The sequence below is a fragment of the Camarhynchus parvulus genome, chromosome 4A (genome assembly GCF_901933205.1).
Source record: "Camarhynchus parvulus chromosome 4A, STF_HiC, whole genome shotgun sequence".
NCBI classification, from domain to species: Eukaryota; Metazoa; Chordata; class Aves; order Passeriformes; family Thraupidae; genus Camarhynchus; species Camarhynchus parvulus.
This window is the reverse complement of record NC_044600.1, coordinates 19,162,207-19,183,008: the sequence shown is the minus strand read 5'-3', so window position 1 is coordinate 19,183,008 and position 20,802 is coordinate 19,162,207. Positions and strand designations below refer to the sequence as shown.

General features: G+C 60.6%; 2 protein-coding genes across 2 annotated transcripts; one reads left to right on the top strand and one right to left on the bottom strand.

The window, feature by feature from the left end:
- The first annotated feature begins 216 nt into the window (after nucleotides 1–216).
- Nucleotides 217–5,150, top strand: SASH3 (SAM and SH3 domain containing 3). The gene is made up of 8 exons (XM_030967806.1): nucleotides 217–401; nucleotides 2,617–2,709; nucleotides 2,930–3,079; nucleotides 3,162–3,306; nucleotides 3,384–3,532; nucleotides 3,656–3,862; nucleotides 4,156–4,306; nucleotides 4,384–5,150. The coding sequence occupies exons 1-8, from the start codon at nucleotides 348–350 to the stop codon at nucleotides 4,569–4,571; spliced, it is 1,137 nt and encodes a 378-aa protein (XP_030823666.1). The 5' UTR covers nucleotides 217–347; the 3' UTR covers nucleotides 4,572–5,150.
- Nucleotides 5,080–19,788, bottom strand: ZDHHC9 (zinc finger DHHC-type containing 9). Its single transcript, XM_030967805.1, has 10 exons — nucleotides 19,733–19,788; nucleotides 19,085–19,378; nucleotides 10,287–10,447; nucleotides 9,568–9,726; nucleotides 8,603–8,740; nucleotides 8,401–8,449; nucleotides 8,032–8,134; nucleotides 7,789–7,892; nucleotides 7,514–7,679; nucleotides 5,080–6,777 (listed from the first exon to the last, which is right to left on the bottom strand). The coding sequence occupies exons 2-10, from the start codon at nucleotides 19,249–19,251 to the stop codon at nucleotides 6,673–6,675; spliced, it is 1,152 nt and encodes a 383-aa protein (XP_030823665.1). The 5' UTR covers nucleotides 19,252–19,378; nucleotides 19,733–19,788; the 3' UTR covers nucleotides 5,080–6,672.
- Nucleotides 19,789–20,802: the final 1,014 nt, after the last annotated feature.

Sequence of the window (20,802 nt, the reverse complement as noted above, 5' to 3'; positions counted from 1 at the left end):
TGCCCATGTGCAGATGGCCAAGGGGCAGCACCACCGAGGGGCGGCAGCACTGCCGAGGGGAGGCAGGGCACGGGCAGCATCACCGAGGGGCGGCACGGCCGAGCAGTGCCAGGGCGCAGACACCGTCCCCACCCAGGGGCCCCGGGCAGGGCAGCAGCTCGCTGGAGGGTTTCCTTCCTCCTGCCCCAGCCCGCGCTTCGCCAGCCACCCCGAGCACGGCTGCAAGCGCCTCTCATGTGACCGCCGGCTTCCTGTGCGCTCCCGGCTCGGTGCCGGTGCCGCGACGGGACGGGCCGGGCCGCGCTCGCCGCTGCCGGACGCTGAGCCCTCGCCACCGACCCCAGGCCATGCTGCGCCGCAAGCCTTCCAACGCCGGCGACAAGGAGCCGGGACACAGGAAGGTGAGTCCTGGCGGCATCCAGGTGCCCTCAGCACCGCGGATGTCCCGGTGCATCCAGAGCTGTCCGAGCCCGGGCTGCCGTGGGATGCTGAGCAGGAGGGCTGGGGCAGGGCCCCGGGGGCTGGGATGGCACGGCAGCTGCCCTGCCATCAGTTCGTCTGTGCTGCCACCAGCCACCGTGGCCTCGCCAGCGCGTGGTCCTGGCCTTGTCCACCTCCCCCTCCGCCTTCCATCCTGCTGGGACGTGTGGCTGGGATGCACAGCACCCGGGATCGACGTGGGTGCCGGCTCGGGTGCCGGTGGGACCCGCAGAGCTCTGCTGGGGGCGGCTGTGCCCCCCGCCCCGCCATGGCCTCCCCGGGCGTGGGCGGCCGCCTGTCATTTCCTGGGGGCCATGGCTGCGGGGGCGGCCGTGCAGCTCTTGCGCAGCAAGGTGCTGCGGTCGGGGCTGCAGCTCCGTCACGTGCGCCAGCCGCTTCCTCCGGCAGCACCGCTGCGAGGTGCGAGCCACAGGAGCGCAGCTGCCAGTGCCACGGCCTCTCGAGAGCCCCCTGCGTGCCACGGCCGTGTGCCACCCTGTGGCTGAAGTCACCAGTGGGGGCCAAAACTGGCTCCTCATCCCCCGCCAGGTCTCGCACCAGCTGGCACTTCAGCTCTTGCCAAGCTTTGCTGGGCTGGCATCAACATCAGCAAGTCACCACGGGGAGCAGGGGCAGTGCCTGGTGGCAGGGTCCTGCCCACGACAGGCACAAATGCTGCCATGGCAGCTCCTCCGTGCTGCCAAGCTCCGCCAGGAAACCTGGGTGAAGTCCCCTTCCCTGCACGGGGGTGGCCCATCCAGCCAGGCCAGTCCCAGTGGGCATCCCCTGCCCTTGCCCAGTGACAGCCACTCTCACTTCCCCCTCCTGCTCTGCTCTGGGAGAGCCCGGCCGCCCTGACTCACATCCCACTGCCAGGCTCTCCATGGCTCCCCCAGCCCCGGGGCACTTCTATCTCAGAGCTGTTTTATTTCAGCAGTGAAGCCCTGGGAGGTTCAGTGGACCTGGATATGGTGGATTCAGGGCGCTGGGGCGGGAGCAGGGCAAAAGCCAGCATCCACTCTGCACAGCTGCACCTGGAGCTGGCATGAAGCCACAGTGGGTGTGCAGCTGCGTGTGGCTCCATGAGCCAGCCCTCTGCAAGGAATGGCAAAACCAAGCGCTCAGGGGTGCTCGGTGGAGCTGATGAGAAGGAGAATAAAGAGGGAACAGCACAGGGCCAGGCTGTGCAGGGCTGGGAAAGGCCTCAGCCACCACAGGAGCTGGCAGAGCTGCTTGAGAACAGAAATCCCTGGTTGTGGTGGTGGCAGAGCAAGCACCGTGGTGTGTGCTCTGAGGGCCTCAGGAGTGCTGGCAGTGGCAGCTGAGCTCACCGTGCCCCAGTGTGCGAGCACGCTGGTGCTGGCATCCAGGGATGAGGGACACCTGGGACCATGTGGCTGTGCTGGCACCAAGGACGTTCCTGGCATGGAGACACCCTTCCATGTGAGACAGGCACCTTAGGCCATGGAGAGAAAGGCAGGCAGGGGGCACAGGAAAGACTAAAAGGGGCAAGGGACAGAGAGGTGTACCAGGAGTGAGATCCAAACCCAGCTTTGATGGCTTAGGCAGGAGGTGGCACCAAGCCAGCTGGTGATGCTGGGGGTGTGCTCTCTGGGCTATGGGGTGACACTCACAGGTGGAAAACATGGATTTGTGATGAATGCTCCAGGATTTCTGTCCTGGAGCTGACCCTGTGGGGAGCAGCAGGGACATGGTTGCTCTGGTGCTACCTGCCCTTCCCTGCCTGCCCACCTGTGCTGAGAGGAGATGCAGACCCCTGTGCGCCCCCATGCCCTGGCCCATGTGCCAGGGTGGCATCATGGCACAGCTCTGGGCTGCTCCTGGCACAGCAGTGCCAGGCTCCACACTAGAGCATCCCTGCCCTGGGAATGCTGTGCCAAGCAGCGGCACAGGCACCAAGAGCTCCAATCCCAGTCCTGGGGGGTTGATGACACATGGCAGCTCCTGGAAGAGAGCAAAATACTCTTCCCAGCCCTGGCATTACCCTGGGATGGGCAGAGCAGCCCAAAGAGCAGAGAGGAGCTGGGGCAGGGAATGCAGGAAGAAACCCATATCACATCTTTCCATCGGGAGATGGACATCTTTCCATCCTCACACCTCTGCCCCTGCTCCCAGCTTTCCCTACAGCGTTCCAGCAGCTTCAAGGATTTCAACAAGTCCAAGGTCAGCTCCCCCGTGTCAAGCGAGGAGTTCAACTTGGAGGAGAACGTGAGTTCCCAGCACCCCTTGACACATCCTGCTCCCCTGGGAACAGCCCATTTCAGGGCTGGTTTCCTGAAACTCCTGGTCTTACCAGTGGCCTACATGTCACGGAGCAGCCCCAGAGTGTCAGCACTGGTGGGATTTGGGATCTCACAGTCCCTGTGTGACCCTGTTGAGGCTTGCCCAGGGTGGGGGGCTCTGCCTTCACTCTCCATCCCTCTGGCAGATCCCTGAGGATGATGCCAGCAGTGCCAGTGCTGAGGAGGCCGCGCAGAGCAGCGCGACCAAGCTGGGCAGGAAGTGGCGGGCGGTCATCTCCCGCACCATGAACCGCAAGATGGGCAGGATGGCTGTGAGAGCGCTGGCCGAGGGCAAGGTGAGCAGGGGGCGTGGGGACACGGACAGGTGAGTGGGGGACAGCTCCCGCTCCCTCGGCCTGACCCTGGTACCCCCAGCAGGGAGAGGTGGAGGCAGAGAGGCCGTGCCCCCTGTCCCCAGCCAGCAGCGTGGAAGAGCAGAGCCATGACAAGGTGCCCCTGTCGTACCTGGAGCTGGAGGAGGAGGAGGATGGGCGCCCAGCCCTCGGACGCCAGATGTCCAGCGGTGAGGCCAGCCCCGATGGGACACTGGTCCCACGTCCCCAGCCGGGCATATCCTGCCTGACCCCCTCCTCTCTGCAGGCAGCGACATTCCCAGCCCTGGCGATCCCAGAGACAGCCAGCAGCTGGAGGAGACCGTCCCAGCCTACACTGGCCCCTTCTGTGGCCGGGCCCGCGTCCACACCGACTTCACCCCCAGCCCCTATGACAAGGACTCCCTGAAGCTGCGGGTGAGCCACGGCCACCGTGGCCCTGGGGAGGGAGGGAGGGTGGCTGGGGACCCCCTGAGCTGGGGGTGTTCCCTGGCTGTCCCCAAGCCTGTGTCCCCCACCCTCCCATGTCCCTTGGCCTAGAAAGGGGACATCATCGGCATCATCGAGAAGCCACCTGTGGGCACCTGGACCGGGCTGCTCCACAACAGGGTGGGCTCCTTCAAGTTCATCTACGTGGATGTGATCCCTGAGGAGACGGTCCCTGCCCGCAGGAGCCGGAGCTCCAGCCGGAACAAGCGCCTCAAGCCCAAGACCCTCCATGAGCTGCTGGAGCGCATCAACCTGCAGGTGAGGGACAGGGGCTGTGGGGGACAGCAGCACCCAGCTGTCCAGGGACCCAGCACCCAGCAGCACCCAGGGACCAGCAGTGCAACCAACCCCTCTCCCCTTCACTGTCCCACACCTCATGGGTCCTTCCACCAAGCACCCAGGGGCACAGAGGGGACATGTGGGGCATTTCTTGGTAATGTGGGCTAAGTGCCCACCGTGGACCCACTGAGGGGCGAGCTACAGGCCAGCACTGGGGGTCAGGAGGAGCCAGGGAAGCCACCTGCTCACCCCTACGCACACCCCCTACCCAGGAACACACCCCCACCCTCCTGCTGAATGGGTACCAGACCCTGGAGGACTTCAAGGAGCTGCGGGAGAGCCACCTGAACGAACTGCACATCATGGACCCCCAGCACCGCGCCAAGCTGCTGACGGCTGCCGAGCTCCTCCTGGACTACGACAGTAAGAGTCCTGGGGAGGGGCGGGGAGCCTCACTGGGCACCCCAGCAGCACCACTAACACCATGGCCCCTTTCCCAGCAGCCAGTGAGCCAGAGGATGGTGACAGCACTGAGGCCCTGCCATCACCCTCAGAGCCCAAAGGGGACGTTCCCCGGGACTCCGGCTGCTTCGAGGGATCAGAGACCCTGGATGGCAGCCGGGAGGAGGCCGAGCTGGGGGGTCCTGAGGAGCAGCTGGGGGGTCTCTCCGTGGCAGAATCCCCCTGAGCCCGCCAGCACCGCCACTTTCCACTCTGGCCCTAATAGGGGGGCTGGACTGGAGGGGACAGTTGCTGGTGGGGGACAGGGGAGCCCCAGTGGTGGCACCTCAGGGCCCAGCTTGGCCCCTGCACCAGAGCCAGATGCCAGGACATTTTGCATGGCACTGCCTGGCACCACTGCCCCGAGGCAGGGACTCTGGGCATGCTGGGGCATCGCACTCCCCGCCAAGACAGCACAGGCATTGGCTGCTTTCCCCAGGTTTGCCAGCAGGCTCAGGAAGGGAGCTGGGGATGGAAGCCGTGTGTACAGGCAACTGAAGCCTGCCCAGGACACTGTCACTTCTCAGCATGGACACAGAGAGACCCTCCCCCCCCCCCACCTGCCATGGGGGACAGCAAGATGCAAATAACACAGCTAAGACACCCTGGAAGTGTGAGATGGAGAGTCCTGGAAATGCACAGGGAAGAGGCAGCTGGCTTGGGGCAGCACAGAAACGCAGGGGCTACAGCTCAGCCATTTTCAAACCAATTAAGTTTCCTTCATTGTTTTAAAATTAAAAAAAATAATAAGAAAAAAATAAAGAACACCCAGCCCTCACCCAGTCCCCTTCCTTCCTTCTGGAGACCCTGACCCGTGCAGGCAGGTCCCGGCAGGCAGCACTCCACACACCTCATGGAACAGGGAGCAGCAAAGCCAAAATACACACTTTTTCACGCCGAATTGGAGTTTTGGTCAGTAGCGTGTTGGGGCGACTCCCACAGGGTGGGGCACAGGAGCCCTGTCCCCGGAGGATGGAACGGGATGGGGCTGGGGGCCGTGGCAGGGCGGCCGGGGCTCCTTCCCAGCCACATTCCAGCTGGGAGCAGCTGTGGCAGCTCTGCCCTCTCACCCAGGAGGAGAGGCCCCGCACCGCGGGAGAGGGGGCAGTGCGGTGCCACGTTCACACCACACCCCTCACTGCCAGCCAGGAGCATCACGGACACACAGACCGGCAGGACGCCCCCCAGCAGCCACCACACACCTGCCGGGAGGAACTGAGTGCCCAGCACTGTGACAAGGGACGCGGAGCTGCCCGGGCACAGAACGGCTGCAGGGATCCCAGAGGCGTGAGGGTCCTGCCAGGGCAGGACAGGGACTGTGGAGTGGGGGAGCCCTGCCACGGCACAGAGCTCTCCCACCATCCCCCCAGCCTCTCCTCCTCTGTTGAGGACACACAAGCCCAGCCCTGAGCAGCTGGTACAATCCTGGGAAGATCCAAGGCTCCTAAAGCCAGTCTAGGATAGCTGAGAACAGCAGAGCAAGGCAAGGGGGGGACATGGGGATGCAATGACACAACACAGATTGGGGCTGAGGTTCTGCAGAGCTGCTGGGGAGGGCTCAATGCAGAAACCAGACACCCAGAAACAAATGCAGCCCCAGCACCAGCCAGGAGCCAGTGGCACAGGCAGACCCTTCCCTGCAGCTGTCCACCTTGGCTGCCTTCTCCCTCCCTCGAAGCCCAGGGTGGTGTGAGCACCAGGGCAGGATGGAAGGAGGGTCCCCTCACAGCTGCTGCCTTGTTACATCACACGGAAAGGAGCACAGGAAGACAGCTACCTAAAAACCGCTGCCAGCAGAACTCCTTCCCACTTGTTTGGGTCCTTGGGGCACCAAAACGTCTCCTGACAAGCCTTGCCACGCCAACCACAAAACAACGCCACGGATTAGAGGAAGGAGGGAGGAGGGGAGAGAGGACCTTGCTGCCACGATTGCTTTCCCCGTCCTTGGGGATTCCTCAGCAGGAGGGCGCAGGCTGGCCCTGACAGCCTCACCCTGTCAGAGCTGGGCCCGGGCGGAGGGACAGCCCCAGCCCTGAGCTGGGACGGAGCACCCAGGACAGCCCACAGAGCCAGAGGCCCGGCCCCAGGCAGACCTGGTGCTGGCAGTGCCCCACGGTGAGCAGGGGGTGCCACCGCGCAAGGCCAGCGCTGCCCGCACCGCGGTGAGTAATGACTAAAGCAAAATGGCCATGGGGAATCAGGTGCCTGCCATCCAGCCCTTCTCCTCTCCTCCACCACTTCCAGCTTTGATTAGACAAAACAACAAAGTTCTCCCTTCCAAGCAGATGCTAGTGCTCCGCTCGCCCAGCGTCCAGGGAGGGCACCGGGAGCTCCCCAGGCGTTCGCTGCTTCTCCTCTGGCATCTCGGTGTCACTCACAGACGGGGCAGGGACCTGGAGAGAGAGGACAGAGTGACCTGCAGGGACACCCCCAGTGCAGAGCCCAAGCACACAGGCCCCACCGCTCCACTTCCACCTCCAGCTCCACTTGCAGCAGTCTCAGGTGGGCTTGGGAAAATGAGAAACCAAAACCAGGGGCCACCCAACAGGCAACACAGCAGCTTCAGGAAGAACTGGAGCACTGGACTGCTCCAGCAGAAGGTGTCTTGGACTATGTCCACTAGGGAAGGGCAGCTCATGCCCAAGCAGGAGCAAGCCGAGGCATTTCCCACCATGTTAATGGAATAATTTAGGTGGGAAGGGCACTCTGGATGTGTCCTGTCAAACTGTGTCCTTAATGCAGGACTAATTTCAAGCACACAGCAGGCTGCTCAGGGCCACAACAGCTTTCTCCCCAGACGGAGATCCCAGGGACAGCCCTGCAGCTCACATGCAGAACCAGAACAAGATGTTTGCAACCTCTCAGCCCTCCCCAGCCCCACCGAGCTCCATGGGCAACAGCTCCTGAGTGCTCTCATGGCAGGACTGATCCCCAAAACAGCAGCCAGCTGTGATCTTCTTTTAGGAAATCCAAGGAAACCAAGATGCTGGTTTCCAGGGTCAGAGCAAACAAGCTTTTCAGCAGCAGCCTCTCACATGGCCCCTCACGTAGTTTTGTCCTTCTTAAGTCATACTCTCAGCTTTCTCCCACCCTCCCAGGGCCCCCCCAGCTCCCAAGGGGATCACTCACAGCACTGGGGGGAAGAATGCTGCCATCCTGCTGTTTCATGCCACCCTCCTGGGCCTGCCCAGGGCCCTGAATGGCCGGGGGCTCCTGCGTGCCGGGTCCCCGCGGGCACGACCCCTCCTGAGCTGTGCTCTCCTCCTGCTGCAGGATGCCCCGTCTGTCCAGGACACTGCAAGAACACAGGCACGCCATCAGAGACCCACGTCTCCCCAAATCTCACCTCTCTTCCCAGCAGAATGCTGCTGGAAGACAAAGGTCAAGGCCCCTCAAGAGCTCACCTCGGGGGCAGGGGCCCGCAGAGCACCTCGCAGCAGTTCTTCACTATGTTGCCGTGGCTGTAGGGATTCTGCACACGGTTCTTCCCAGTCCAGGACCCCTTAATCTGAAATAGTTGGGCACAAACTCAGGTTTACTCCAAGGCCACCCTGCCCCAGCCCCCAGATCCCTGCGTTCTGCACAGCCTTGACACACTGAGAAACGCTGACAGCTCAGAGGAAGAGGAAGAGGAAGGCTCTACTTACGTCTTCGTTGGTTGTCTGATTCAGTGCCACCAGGAAGGTGTGGAACCCAGTTAACCCCACCACCGACCACAGCGTGAAGAAACAGATGAGCACCTCCAGTACAGTGAGAACAGTTAAGGACTGGGAACAACCTGAGAGCAGGCCCAGCCCACCTGTTACTGCCCCCACAAATATCAACTTCTCTTCCTCTCCTAGCCCCTGTTTTCTGTTTTATTCTCCTCCCAAGAGCCAAGAAACTGCTCCCCACATTGTCATCCAGGGGAAAATGCTCGGAAAGACTCAGACTGGCCTAAGCAGCCACTCCACAGTGCAGCTCCCACTAACCCCCAGTTGTGAAGAAGTCAAGCACTTGGGACCATGGAAGGATATGTCCCTGGGGTTTCCTTCAACGTGTTCAGAAACCCAATCTTCAGAGATTCTGCAATACAGAAAGAAAGATTTTTTTCACCTGGAACATCCCACTGAATCCAGCTCCCTTTCCCACTCCCTAACTCTGGTTTCACACCACCATCTGTAGCCCCACTCCCTCTCTCCCTCCCTCCCAGCTCTCCAGCTCTCCAGGCAGACTCACTCAGTGCTACGTAGACGATGTTGAAGGTGAAGATGTAGATGGTGAGGAGGGAGAGCGAGAGGATGAAGAGGTAGAAGTAGCGGTAGTTCCTCTTTCCCACGCAGTTGCCCACCCAGGGACAGTGATGGTCAAAGCGCTCTGGGGAAGCCAAGATGAAAATTAGCACTGCCCTGGCATGGGCCTGCTCAAGTCTAGATCCTTGCCCCTGTGCTCCCACTTCAAAAATCCCCCAGGCTGACAAAAACTGCCAAGTTCAACCCTCTGCTCAGTCAGGACCCCATATCCTGGCCTCTTTTCAGGAGGTCAAAAAGTCCAAAATTGTTTTATAATGAGTCATTTTGCACATTAAAAGAGAATTTGAGCTTGACTCCCCCCATGTGTCTTCTCTCCCTGGAGTACAACAGCCACAGCACATGGGTTAGATGAAGGCCTGGGAGTCCCCATGTTCTTACCCTGGAATAATCAGGAGAAGGTTCAAGAAACTGCATAAACACACAAAGGCTGGGAATCTGAAGAGGAGGAAAGGGGGTCCAAAAGGACAGGATTTCTGCCTGGAGCAGTGATGCTGAACATGAGCCAGTTACATATACAGAAGGAAGACAACAACCAGGGCACCCCAGAGAATGGCACAATCTCTGTGCTGATGAAGGAGCTGCTGTCACCCGAGACACAACTCTCCACTGGAACCCTCCAGTCCTGCAAGGCCAGAGTCCAGTGGGATTCAAAAATGGGCTGCACATGTACACAGAGCAGCTGGACTCGGTTATGCCTGGTTATACGTCCTGGCAAAGAGGAAGCACCTGGCTCCAGGTTCTGAGCAAACCTCAAGCTCCTGGAGCACAAGACGAGGCAGCCTGGACACTGCCCCAGCCCAGAGCCGCCCAGCACGAGCCTGGGCGCAGGTCTGTCCCTGTGCCAAGGCTCTCTGCGAGGAGCAGGGCCAGGCCAGGCCCAGCACCACTCACCCACGCAGTTGTCGCAGATGCTGCAGTGCGAGGCGCGGGGCGGCCGGAAGATCTTACACGTGTAGCAGTACTTGAGCTTCACAATCTGATTGTTGATCTGGAAGTTCTTGATGCGCGGGGGCGGGCGCTGACCCTGCGGCACGGTCCCGTTGGTGGCCTCTGCCAGAGAGAACCGGGCACAGGTCGGACCTGCTGCTACAACATGACAGGCCTCAAATGACAACTCGCTTCCCTGCCTTTCCTACCAGCAGGATCAGAGCCCACTGGCTCTGGAGCCGGAGGCTGCAGCTCTGCTCACGCAGGCCAGAGCCAACCTGGCAGCTTGGAGGCAGGAAAAGGGATGCCAGAGCTTTCATGGGCATGTTGAGAGTGGGCTGGGTGTTATCACCTGCATCCACCAAACCTCCTCCCTCCCTGAAGGATCAAGGGGACCACTCCAAGATTTTTGCACCCCTTCTCAAAAGCAAACTGAGTTTGTATGTACACGGCTATGGGAGAGAAAGCAGCAGGTGAAACGGCTCCCAGAGAGGGACACAGGTACATCGTGCTGCCTTCTTGAAACTTGGCCAAGTACGGTCAGCCAGCAGATTGGGGCAATCCTCACTTTTGGAGGTCCAGCCAGGAAGATAAGCTCTCGCAGGGACTGTAACCTAGAAATATGCCATAAACAGGGAGGCTTTTCCAGCCCTCACCAGCTTGGCCACTCCACACTCACTCACCAATCTCCATCTCAATGAAGGCTGCCTCATCGGGCAGGGCCCTCGGGATCACGCCAGGGTCGCTGAAGCTCGTCCGCAGCAGCGTGGCCATGGCGAACAGGAAGAGAACTGCTGCAAACACGGGGATGGCCGGGGACAGCTGGACCGCCAGGTACCGGCACCTGCGGACACGGGGCAGGAGACAATGAGTCAGAGTCTCATCGCCTGGCACAGCGTCAGAGCCCGGGCACTCCGCAGCACTGCTCAGATCTGGAGCACAGAAGCTGTTCAGAACATCCTTCTGATCCCACCACCGCAGGGGAACACTCCTGAGGCAGCTCCAACAACCAGGCACCATCACAGCATCTCCACATTTTCCACCAGCTAGCCACAGATATTTCCCAGCATTTGTTCTGTTTTCAGCTCCCATTTTAAGCAATGCCAGAAACACAACCAGGCAGCGGGAGAGACCTTGTCCATTACATTCCTGCTGCCAAGGGATGGGCCAGACCATTGGGAGAAGTACCCAAGGCCTGGTCAGGGACCCCATACCTGGAGAGCTGGAAGGCATGGAAGCCTGTGGGGATAGTGGGAATCTCTGGCTAACCCCTAAAGAGCAGGAGCTTCCCATATCACAGAAATTATTGGGATTAAGTGGATCCTGTATTTCTTAGGAATGGATTCCTGTGGAAGTGCAACATTCCCATGCAAGAAGACATCTGGCTTCCTTTGGCTTTCCTGAGACAACAGACTAGAGCACTCCAAATAAAGCAGAAAGGCTCCTGCTTCAAGACTCCCCCAGCTCAAAAGGGAACAAGGTTTGTTTCCTCTATAAATACAACAAGGCCCAATGAGGAGTTTATGGTGCTGATCCTGATGATAAGAGGATGCAAAGGGAGCATGGGACCCATCTCACCGTGGCCATGCTGCTCCTGGACACTCACAGCCATGTCCCCAGAGGTGCTGCAGCCCTAGCTGTGTGGGAGGCCTGGGCAGAAGTCAGAATTTAGAGACATACTGGGCTGAAAAAATCCATATTTTACCCTGATTCCTTCAGAAAACCTTACTGATGTTGAGGTGAAGTTCCTATGGAGCTTTGCTATGGTTTAAGGGAAACCCCACCTAAATCCCACCACTTGTGTCATGTGTCACCACTCCTCGCACGCATCCCTTCCCCAGCCTCCTGATGCAGCTGGGCACCCAGGCTTTCAGGCACTTGGCTTTCTATGATCCACCCTTTATCCCTGCTGGTGAGGGATGGATCCAACCCAGACTCCTGCTGTTCCACTGTTACTTTCCATGGGACATCAGGCTACTGCGGTGAGGGGCCAGGTATTACCCTCTCTGAGGGGCTGCCATCCCAAGCAAGGCCATTTCCATTACCTCCACAGCACTATTTAATTCTGGACAGCATTCCCACCACAGATTCCCCAAACACAATGCAGTTTCCAGCTCCAGCTGGCAGCACCAGGCTCTGCAGGCCCACTGCAGGAACATTTCCTGGGCCATTGCCTGACTCCAGCGCTGTCCCCCACGTGTGGCAGGGACAGAAGGCCTGCACACTGAAGTTACAGCACGCTTCAGTCACAGCTGCAACACCAGAAGCCCACAGCAACACAAAGGGCCTGGGCCTTAAACCAACATCCTTCACTTCAGACACTGCACACTCTGCTGTTCCCCAAAACAATGTCCCTGTGCCCAGCCCTGCCCACAGACGAAGAACTGGAGTGCCAAGCTTATCGTCTTCAGGCAGCCTAAGATAACTTTGCATTCCCTCTGCAAGGGCAAAGTCCAGGGACAGCTGCAAGTCAGTCAGCAAGTAAACAAAAACCTTGGAGCCCATTTGGGGTAGAAATACAGGGTTAGGAAGATGGAACATGGATTTAGGTGCAGGTCAGCCTCTTCTCCCATCAATCAGTGACAGGACAAGAGGACACATCCTCAAGCTGTGCCAGGGGAGGTTCAGGTTGGACATCAGGAGAAGGTTCTCCACGGAAAGGGCTGTCAGGCATTGGAAGGGGCTGCCGAGGGAGGTGGTGAACTACCCATCCCTGGAGGTGTCCAAGGAACAATTGGATGTGGCACTCAGTGTTCTGGTCTGGTTGACAAGGTGGTCACCAGTGACAGGACTTAATGGTCTTGGGGGTCTTTTCCACCCTAAATGATTCTGTGATTATTCCTTTAGAGCTGGACACTGCCTGCCCCAAAGGGCTGCAGCCTGACCCTTGTCCAGCTTTTGGAACTGCTGTGACAACATGAACATATATCGTGGGTTTAAATATGGATCCATGAGCTGTGTTAAAGCTGAGGCACGGCCCTCCTACTTCCACACAGGCTTAGCTTAGCTTCCCTTAGCTGGGCTGGCATCTGTGGCCCCTTGCAGGTGAGGGCAGAGGTGAGAGCCAGAGGAGTCCCCCACCACGGTGAAACTGCATCGCCAGGCCCAGCATGGAGCCCAGCATGGAGCCCAGCGTGGAGCCCAGCGTGGAGCCCAGCGCGGAGCCCAGCGTGGAGCTCAGTGTGGAGCCCAGCGTGGAGCCCAGTGTGGAGCCCAGCGTGGAGCCCAGCATGGAGCCCAGCGTGGAGCCCAGCGTGGAGCCCAGCGTGGAGCCCAGCGTGGAGCCCAGCGTGGAGCCCAGCGTGGAGCCCAGTGGAGCCCAGCGTGGAGCCCAGCGTGGAGCCCAGCGTGGAGCCCAGCGTGGAGCTCAGTGTGGAGCCCAACGTGGAGCCCAGTGTGGAGCCCAGCGTGGAGCCCAGCGCGGAGCCCAGTGTGGAGCACAGTGTGGAGCCCAGCATGGAGCCCAGCATGGAGCTCAGCGTGGAGCCCAGCGTGGAGCCCAGCATGGAGCTCAGTGTGGAGCCCAGCGTGGAGCCCAACATGGAGCTCAGTGTGGAGCCCAACGTGGAGCCCAGCGTGGAGCCCAGTGTGGAGCCCAGTGTGGAGCCCAGCGTGGAGCCCAGCGTGGAGCCCAGCGTGGAGCCCAGTGTGGAGCAGGAGCTCAGCGTGGAGCAGCGTGGAGCCCAGCATGGAGCTCAGTGTGGAGCCCAGCATGGAGCTCAGTGGAGCCCAACATGGAGCTCAGTGTGGAGCCCAGCGTGGAGCCCAGCGTGGAGCCCAACGTGGAGCCCAGTGTGGAGCCCAGTGTGGAGCCCAGTGTGGAGCCCAGCGTGGAGCCCAGTGTGGAGCCCAGCGTGGAGCCCAGTGTGGAGCCCAGTGTGGAGCCCAGCGGAGCCCGCGTGGAGCCCAGTGTGGAGCACAGTGTGGAGCCCAGCATGGAGCCCAGCGTGGAGCCCAGCGTGGAGCCCAGCGTGGAGCCCAGCATGGAGCTCAGTGTGGAGCCCAGCGTGGAGCCCAACATGGAGCTCAGTGTGGAGCCCAGCGTGGAGCCCAGCGTGGAGCCCAGCGTGGAGCCCAACGTGGAGCCCAACGTGGAGCCCAGCGTGGAGCACAGTGTGGAGCCCAGTGTGGAGCCCAGCGTGGGGCCCAGCGTGGAGCTCAGTGTGGAGCCCAGCGTGGAGCCCAACATGGAGCTCAGTGTGGAGCCCAGTGTGGAGCCCAGCGTGGGCCCAGTGTGGAGCCCAGCGTGGAGCCCAACGTGCGTGTGGAGCCCAGCATGGAGCCCAGCGTGGAGCCCAGCGTGGAGCCCAGCATGGAGCTCAGTGTGGAGCCCAACGTGGAGCTCAGTGTGGAGCCCAGCGTGGAGCCCAGCGTGGAGCCCAGCGCAGAGCCCAGCGTGGAGCCCAGTGTGGAGCCCAGTGTGGAGCCCAGCGTGGAGCCCAACATGGAGCTCAGTGTGGAGCCCAGCGTAGCCCAGCGTGGAGCCCAAGCATGGAGCTCAGTGTGGAGCCCAGCGTGGAGCCCAGCGTGGAGCCCAGCGTGGAGCCCAGTGTGGAGCACAGTGTGGAGCCCAGCATGGAGCCCAGCGTGGAGCTCAGCGTGGAGCCCAGCGTGGAGCCCAGCGTGGAGCCCAGCATGGAGCTCAGTGTGGAGCCCAGCATGGAGCTCAGTGTGGAGCCCAGCGTGGAGCCCAGCGTGGAGCCCAGCGTGGAGCCCAGCGTGGAGCCCAGTGTGGAGCACAGTGTGGAGCCCAACATGGAGCTCAGTGTGGAGCCCAGCGTGGAGCCCAACATGGAGCTCAGTGTGGAGCCCAGCGTGGAGCCCAGCGTGGAGCCCAGCGTGGAGCCCAGCGTGGAGCCCAGCGTGGAGCCCAGTGTGGAGCCCAGCGTGGAGCCCAGTGTGGAGCACAGTGTGGAGCCCAGTGTGGAGCCCAACATGGAGCCCAGCGTGGAGCCCAGCGTGGAGCCCAACGTGGAGCCCAGTGTGGAGCCCAGTGTGGAGCCCAGCGTGGAGCCCAGCGTGGAGCCCCCCACATACCTCCCACCCTCCCTGTGCTGATGGGGCCTCGCTCTTCAGGTGACTCCCAGGGAACTCGTCCATGGCAGGGAAAGCAGCCACACAAGGTCCTGACTTGGTACTCAGGCACTCACTAGCACTGCGGTATCTTCAGTCTACGCCTTGTCTCTAAGATGATTTCACTGCTCAGAAACATACATTTAAAGATCTTTTGTTTGGAAGAGCTCAGAGCCAACAGAGATGCTCTGTTGGCCTGTGAAGATGCTGCTCCCCCATTCCCAGCACCATTTCTGTGCTCTGGAGCATTTTGTCACCAAAAAGCAGACAATAACAGCACTATCACAACTCATCATCACAGTGGGGTGGGCTGAGGCAGGAAAGCTGAACAAAGGGATCATTGGAATGGGGAGCAGGGGGAGAAGCAGCTGGGAGGTGCCATGAGTTATGGTGCTTGGCCCGTTATTCTGCACCCGCTTGGGAAGGTCTGCTGTAATCAGCACACTGAGCAAAGCTCTGGAGGAAGGGGAAAGCCACAGGGACTGCACAGCCACGGCCACAGGGCAGCACATCCCCCAGGCAGGCCCCACCAGGGCTCAGCACAAGCTCCACAGCATCACTCACCTACATCTCACCTGCAAATCACCTGTTTAACCTTCCTCAGCTACAGCACAGCCACATCGTGTGCCTGGTCTGGGTGCCAGCAGAGCTGTATCTTTCCCAGTGCCTGACCCTCACTGCAGCCTGGCTGTGCCGGGCGCTCACACCAGGGAAGGGATGGTGTCTAGCAGCTGCTGTGTTTGCAGTAACTGTGGAAGCAGCTGCTCCGAAGCCCGGCCACACCACACCACTGTGTCCAGGCCCTTTCCAGCAGCACCAGGCAGGGCTGGAGCTCTCCCTGGAACCTCTCCCTACCTGCCTGCAGTGACACACCAACTGTCAGCACACACCATGTGTTTCTGACACAACTGAGGCAGGAGACAGGTGTGTTATGCCAATGTCACTGCTCCTTTCCCAGCTAAAATCTCAAATCTCTGCACAGACAAATCACCCCAACATCCACCCAGGAATGGGGGTGCCACAGAGGATGTGGAGGCTGCAGAGAGGGCAAAGTCATCTCCTGAGAAGGGGCCCACATATGAAAAAAAGGTCAATCCAAACCCCAGGAGTGGCCACTTCCCCCAGAAACACGAACAAAACCAGCTGAACTCTGGACACCAAAAAGTTCACATCTATTGAGAGAAATTACAGTGATTAAAAAGCACGAATTAACTCACATGTAAGTTTTGACCATGCTTGACACAGATCTAACCAGAGGTAATGCCAGCTCAGAGGCCCCTCTCTGAGTCTTGGGTCTCTGGGCTTTGGAAATCAAAACTAAAAAATAAAGTCACACGAAGGGCAGTGTAGGTGTTTTCAACTCATCAGAAAACAAAGACATTTTCACCTATACAAAGTTAAAAAAGTAGGGAAAAGAAAGTGGCAAATATGCCTGGACACTGGAAGATCCAAGAGCAGCCCCTTCCCATGAGGACCCAGCTATCATGCCTCTAACATCTACAGATGTCAAGTTTTGTGCTGAAAAGCCAGAGACAAAAGAAATCTCATTTCCTTCAGCTGAGCGTGGAACTCCAGGAGAGACGGGAACTGCAAAGGGAACTCCCAGCCTGAGAGCAGGCACTGCATCCCATCATCCCAGCTCCTAAAGGCATTTTTGACAAGTGCTTTATCTGGTCTCCTCATGCTGGAACACCTCAAGCAGACAGCAGCTAAGTGCCCAACCACAAGGCTGACGTACCATTAGGAGTCTGAAATAATGCCAAGAGGATGTGAAACTGTATTTTATGGGACGTGCTGTGGAGCAGACCCAGTTAAGCACAGGTCTGGGACTCTGCAGGGAGCAGCCCCAAGCCGCGGGAGCTGCTCCCGTAGCGCTGAGAGGTGCCCTTGGGCAGAGGACTCCAGTGGTGGCTGCAGAGCCCTTCCCGAGAGCCAGCACAGCTCCAGCCAGCACAGCTCCGTCCCTCCGCCTTATCTAAGAGGGAGGAGTCGGATCTCAGGTACAGCTCTGAGTTCTGCCAGCCTCTGGCTCCTGTTTGCTCCTGGCTGGAGAGATTTCCCCAGTCCCAGAACACAGCGCTGCGGTTTGGGGATGAACGCACAGAATTCCCACCCACAGGCTGAGGCGCTCAGCCCGCTCGCCTGCGGACACCGCGGAGCAACTGGCAGCACTGGAGAAACTTGGAGGAAAAAACCAGCACCAGCAACAGCCCCGCGAGTGCGACCATCGCTCCAGGGCTGGGAAGGAAGGGCTGTGGCTTTTCTCCCGCCGTGGGTGCCGGTCCCCACCGGCCTCAGCTGTAACCGGAGCCAGCGCGGCCCGGAGCGCCGGGATCGAGCCCAGCCCGGCGCAGGGCGAGCAGCCAGACAGATCCTGGCTCCAGGCACCCCGGAGCCGTGCTCAGACAAGGTGTGACTGCGCAAGTGATTCAGCTGAATGGAGCAGGCAGCACGGCACGGGCAGCCTGCAGTGAGGGGCAGCCAGGGAAAGGCTCCTCCGCCCACCGCCGGCTGCCGCGCTCCACATCCAGACACCAGCTTCAAGGGGGAAACCAGGAATTTCCATGCAAACACTAAAGAATCTGCCAAACACCGAGACAAACGGACAACACGGTGAAAGATCGAGGCTGAGATCCTCACCCAGAGCTCCCTACACATGCAGGGCAGGCAGGGCTCCTGAGAAGCCAAGCTGCTTATCTCGGCCTGATCAGTGAAACAGAGACCTTGGGGAGTGCTTCCAGCTGGGAAGGCAACATTTCATCCCTATCCCAAATTCAAAAATCCCCCAAACAAGTTCAAAACAACCCTCTCTCTTCCAAACAAAAAAAAAAAAAAAAAAAAAAAAAACACTGAGGTGTTCTGCACTGAAATAATCAAATGGGTATTTGGATTTTCCCAAACTTCTCCTTATCTCCCTCAGATGATTTAACTAAAATTCAGAGGTGATCCTGTTCCCAGCAGCATTCCCCCCACAGAACCCACCCTCCAGGTCTAGGCACGGCCTGGATGTCTTAGTGCAAGCCACTCCTCCACAGGCCTCTGCCTGCCAGAGCATGGAAAGGGGTTTCTCAAGGAATTTCCAGTCACGTTCCTGACTAACCACAGCCTAGGTCTGGAAAACAGCCTCGGCTCACTCTGCCTTAGCGCAGCCACGGCAGAGCGGGATGGAGTTCACTCTCCTGCTACGGACAGGATCCACAGGGAGCCAGAGCAATTAAACCTCAAATCGGTGTTTCTGGTGCAGCAATAAGCGTTTCTGGAGCAGCAACACTTATTACTTCTTCCTGCAAGGCAGGAAGGCTCAGCCTTTCCATTTTTCAGATGGAAAAAACCCCAAATATCAAACCAAGAGTGGTGTCACTTGGTATCTCAAGACTGAGCCAGGGATAATTTGAGCAGGGAACTAGGGAGAGACGCTGGGCCAGGGAATGTGGAAACAAGTTCCCTGGCTTAGGAACGATGCTGAAGAGGACAGCATCTGGGCCAAGGGCTTTTTGGAACTGCAGGAACAGCCAGGGCTTAACCAGCCAGCAGGTCCTTCCACTCGTTCTTCTTGGCTTTGTGACCTTTTGTGTCATCCAACCCTGTTTCAGCCCTTCTGCTGCCACAGAACACAAACATGCCCATGGAGACCAAGGAAGGGAAGTTTTTCAGATGTGTGGCTGATCCAGGTTCATTCTCTAGCTAGACAACAGAGGTATCCTGCCCCCTCCCACAGCATCAGCCCAGACAAACATAGGCTTTTCCCTTTTTGCTTGGTTTTTTTTTTTTTTTTTTAGGATTAGTATAAGGCCAGCCCAACTCCCCAGCCCAGCTCCCAGGGAGAGCCGAGGGGAGAGGGCAAATCCCTCTTTTTCATCAGGATCAAAGGTTTTGGCTGAAGGTCTTTAGGCTGCCAAGGTAATGTAAGGGGTGGTTGGATCCTCCCAAATACCAGCACGGCTCTGGCTGCAGTGCAGCCTGGGGCTGGGGGTAGGACTGGCAGGACCCCCAAGCTCACTCCTTATTAATCCTCCAGCTGGGGTCACCTCCCTGGTGGGGCTGATGCGGGGCTGCACGTCCCCCCGTGGGTAGGGACACAGGCTGTGCCCCAGGGCTGCAGCAGCAGTACCCTTGCACTCCAGCTACCCTGGAGCCAGGAACACTCGGGACAAGGAACTGCCAAGTCCCAGACAGAAGGTGACCCACGGGAAGCAGGGCCAGCGTCACCCCCCGGCAAGGCTCGGCAGGGCCCATTCCCCTCAGCACCTCCAGGGTCAGTCTGCTGAGGGTGAGGAAGCAGATCTGGACAGGGACAGGCACACTCCGCGCCACGCTGCAGCGTGCCAGGCGCCCCTCCCTCTCCCGAAGGCCCCGAGCACACGGGCCCGTCCCCATGCCCCTCCCGTGGGGTCCCCGGGGAACTCACTCGAAGGCGAAGAAGAGGGCGCAGGTGCCGAGGATGAGGAAGAGTGTCAGGTAGAAGATGCCCTTCTGCCGGGCCATCATGATACGGCCGTCGCAGCAGAAGGTGTTCCTGCCCGGCAGCTTCTCCCATTTCCGAACCACCTTCTTCCTCGCCACCATCACCGACATGGCGGGGCCGTCACTGGGGCGGCAGCGGCCGCCGCACGTTCGGGCGCTGCTGCTGCTCCTCCGCCGCCCGCGCGCCCAGCATCATCGGGGCCCCGCGGGGCCGAGCTGGGCTGGGCCGGGCCGGCGGCTGCGGGAGAGGGAACGGGGAGAGCGCTCGGTCAGCACCAGGGCGGCGGCGGCACCGGCACGGGGGGCGGCGGCCGCCGTCGCCATGGAAACCCCGCGCCCGGGAGGGGCGTTGCCGTGGGGATCCACCAGGGAGGGGGGCGCGGGGCGCGGGGCGTGGCAGGAAGACCCTCGGCTGGGCGGCCCCGCAGCGGGAGGGGACCCGGCAGGGCCGGGCCGCACAGGGCAGGGCAGCCCCGGCTCTGCGGGCGTGCCGGGAGCCGGCGGGCAGAGAGCGGAAGGGAAGGGTTAGAGAGGAGACGGGAGAGGACGGCAAGGGAGGGAAGAGGACGGGAGGGCCCGCGCCGCCGCTCACCAGGTGCCGGTGCCGCTCGGGCCGCGCCGGTCGCTCCCACCGCGCCGGGAGGGGCCGCCACGCCCCGCGCCCGAACGGGGCGGGGCCGCCGCGGCCATTGGTCCCGCCGCGCCCTCCGACCCGCCCCGCCGCTTCCCGCCTTCCCATTGGGTGTGTTCGCTGTCAGTCCGACGCAGATCCTCCCATCTCGCCGCTTCTCGCCACTTCATTGGTTACCAGCGTTGTCACTTCGCAGCCACTCGTCCCTCCCCGCCGCTTCTCGCCGGCCCATTGGCCGTACGCGCTGCCACTCCGCGTGGCTGGCCCCGCCCCGGTGCGGACAAGGGAGGGCGGGGTGGGGGCGGGGCGCGGCACGTGTGGGGGCGGGGCGGGGCGCTCCGGTTTGGTTCGGCTCGCCCCGGCCCGTGCCCGCCGGCGTCTCCCGCCAGACCTCCTGGTGCAGCCCCCGGCGGGGCACGACTGGCGCCGCCCCCCGTTCCTCTTTTTCGTTTTCTCTCACGGGATGCCCACAAGCACCGGGCTTCCGAACCCCAGCGCCGCGGGGAGCGCACGGGATGCTCCCGCCGTGGGTTCCCCGCCCCTCTCACCCCATCTGCACATTCTCACATTTCGCACAGTAGTTTTCCCACGGTTTTGCACACCCGGACCGTGGGGTTGGGTTCGGGGAGCCCCCCAGGATCCCATCGCCGGCAGCCTGCCACCGGCATCCCATCGATCCCTGGAATCCCACCCCCGGCAGCCCTCTCTGGAATCCCACACACAGCGCTCCCGCTGGGCACGCGGCTGCCAGCAAAGGCAAGGCCCGGAGCGTCAAACCCGAGGGGAAAATACAGAACTTTTCCCGCGGTTGTTGCTATGGAGACAGGAGCAGACGGGAACAGCTCGTTATCCCTCTCCCTCCTGCCCCGAGCGCCCTGCGCGCCCAGCTCGGGACGGAGGAGAAGAACGAAGAGGACGAGGAGGACGGATGCTGCGGGCGCAGTGACAGGCACTGACACCGCTTCGTGGTTGACGAGTCCGTGTATTTGCTCCAACGATCCTTTGGATCTCATCTACCCCAAAAATGCTCC

Bases quoted from the DNA above. Each gene is read 5' to 3' on its own strand.
- SASH3 (XM_030967806.1), top strand. From the start codon at position 348: ATGCTGCGCCGCAAGCCTTCCAACGCCGGCGACAAGGAGCCGGGACAC. The intron at 402-2,616 runs GTGAGTCCTGGC...CCCTGCTCCCAG, and splicing joins AGGAGCCGGGACACAGGAAG to CTTTCCCTACAGCGTTCCAG. The intron at 2,710-2,929 runs GTGAGTTCCCAG...TCCCTCTGGCAG, and splicing joins AGTTCAACTTGGAGGAGAAC to ATCCCTGAGGATGATGCCAG.
- ZDHHC9 (XM_030967805.1), bottom strand. From the start codon at position 19,251: ATGTCGGTGATGGTGGCGAGGAAGAAGGTGGTTCGGAAATGGGAGAAG. The intron at 10,448-19,084 runs GTGAGTTCCCCG...CCGTGTCCGCAG, and splicing joins GCCCTCTTCTTCGCCTTCGA to GTGCCGGTACCTGGCGGTCC. The intron at 6,778-7,513 runs GTGAGTGATCCC...CTCTCTCTCCAG, and splicing joins GCATTCTTCCCCCCAGTGCT to GTCCCTGCCCCGTCTGTGAG.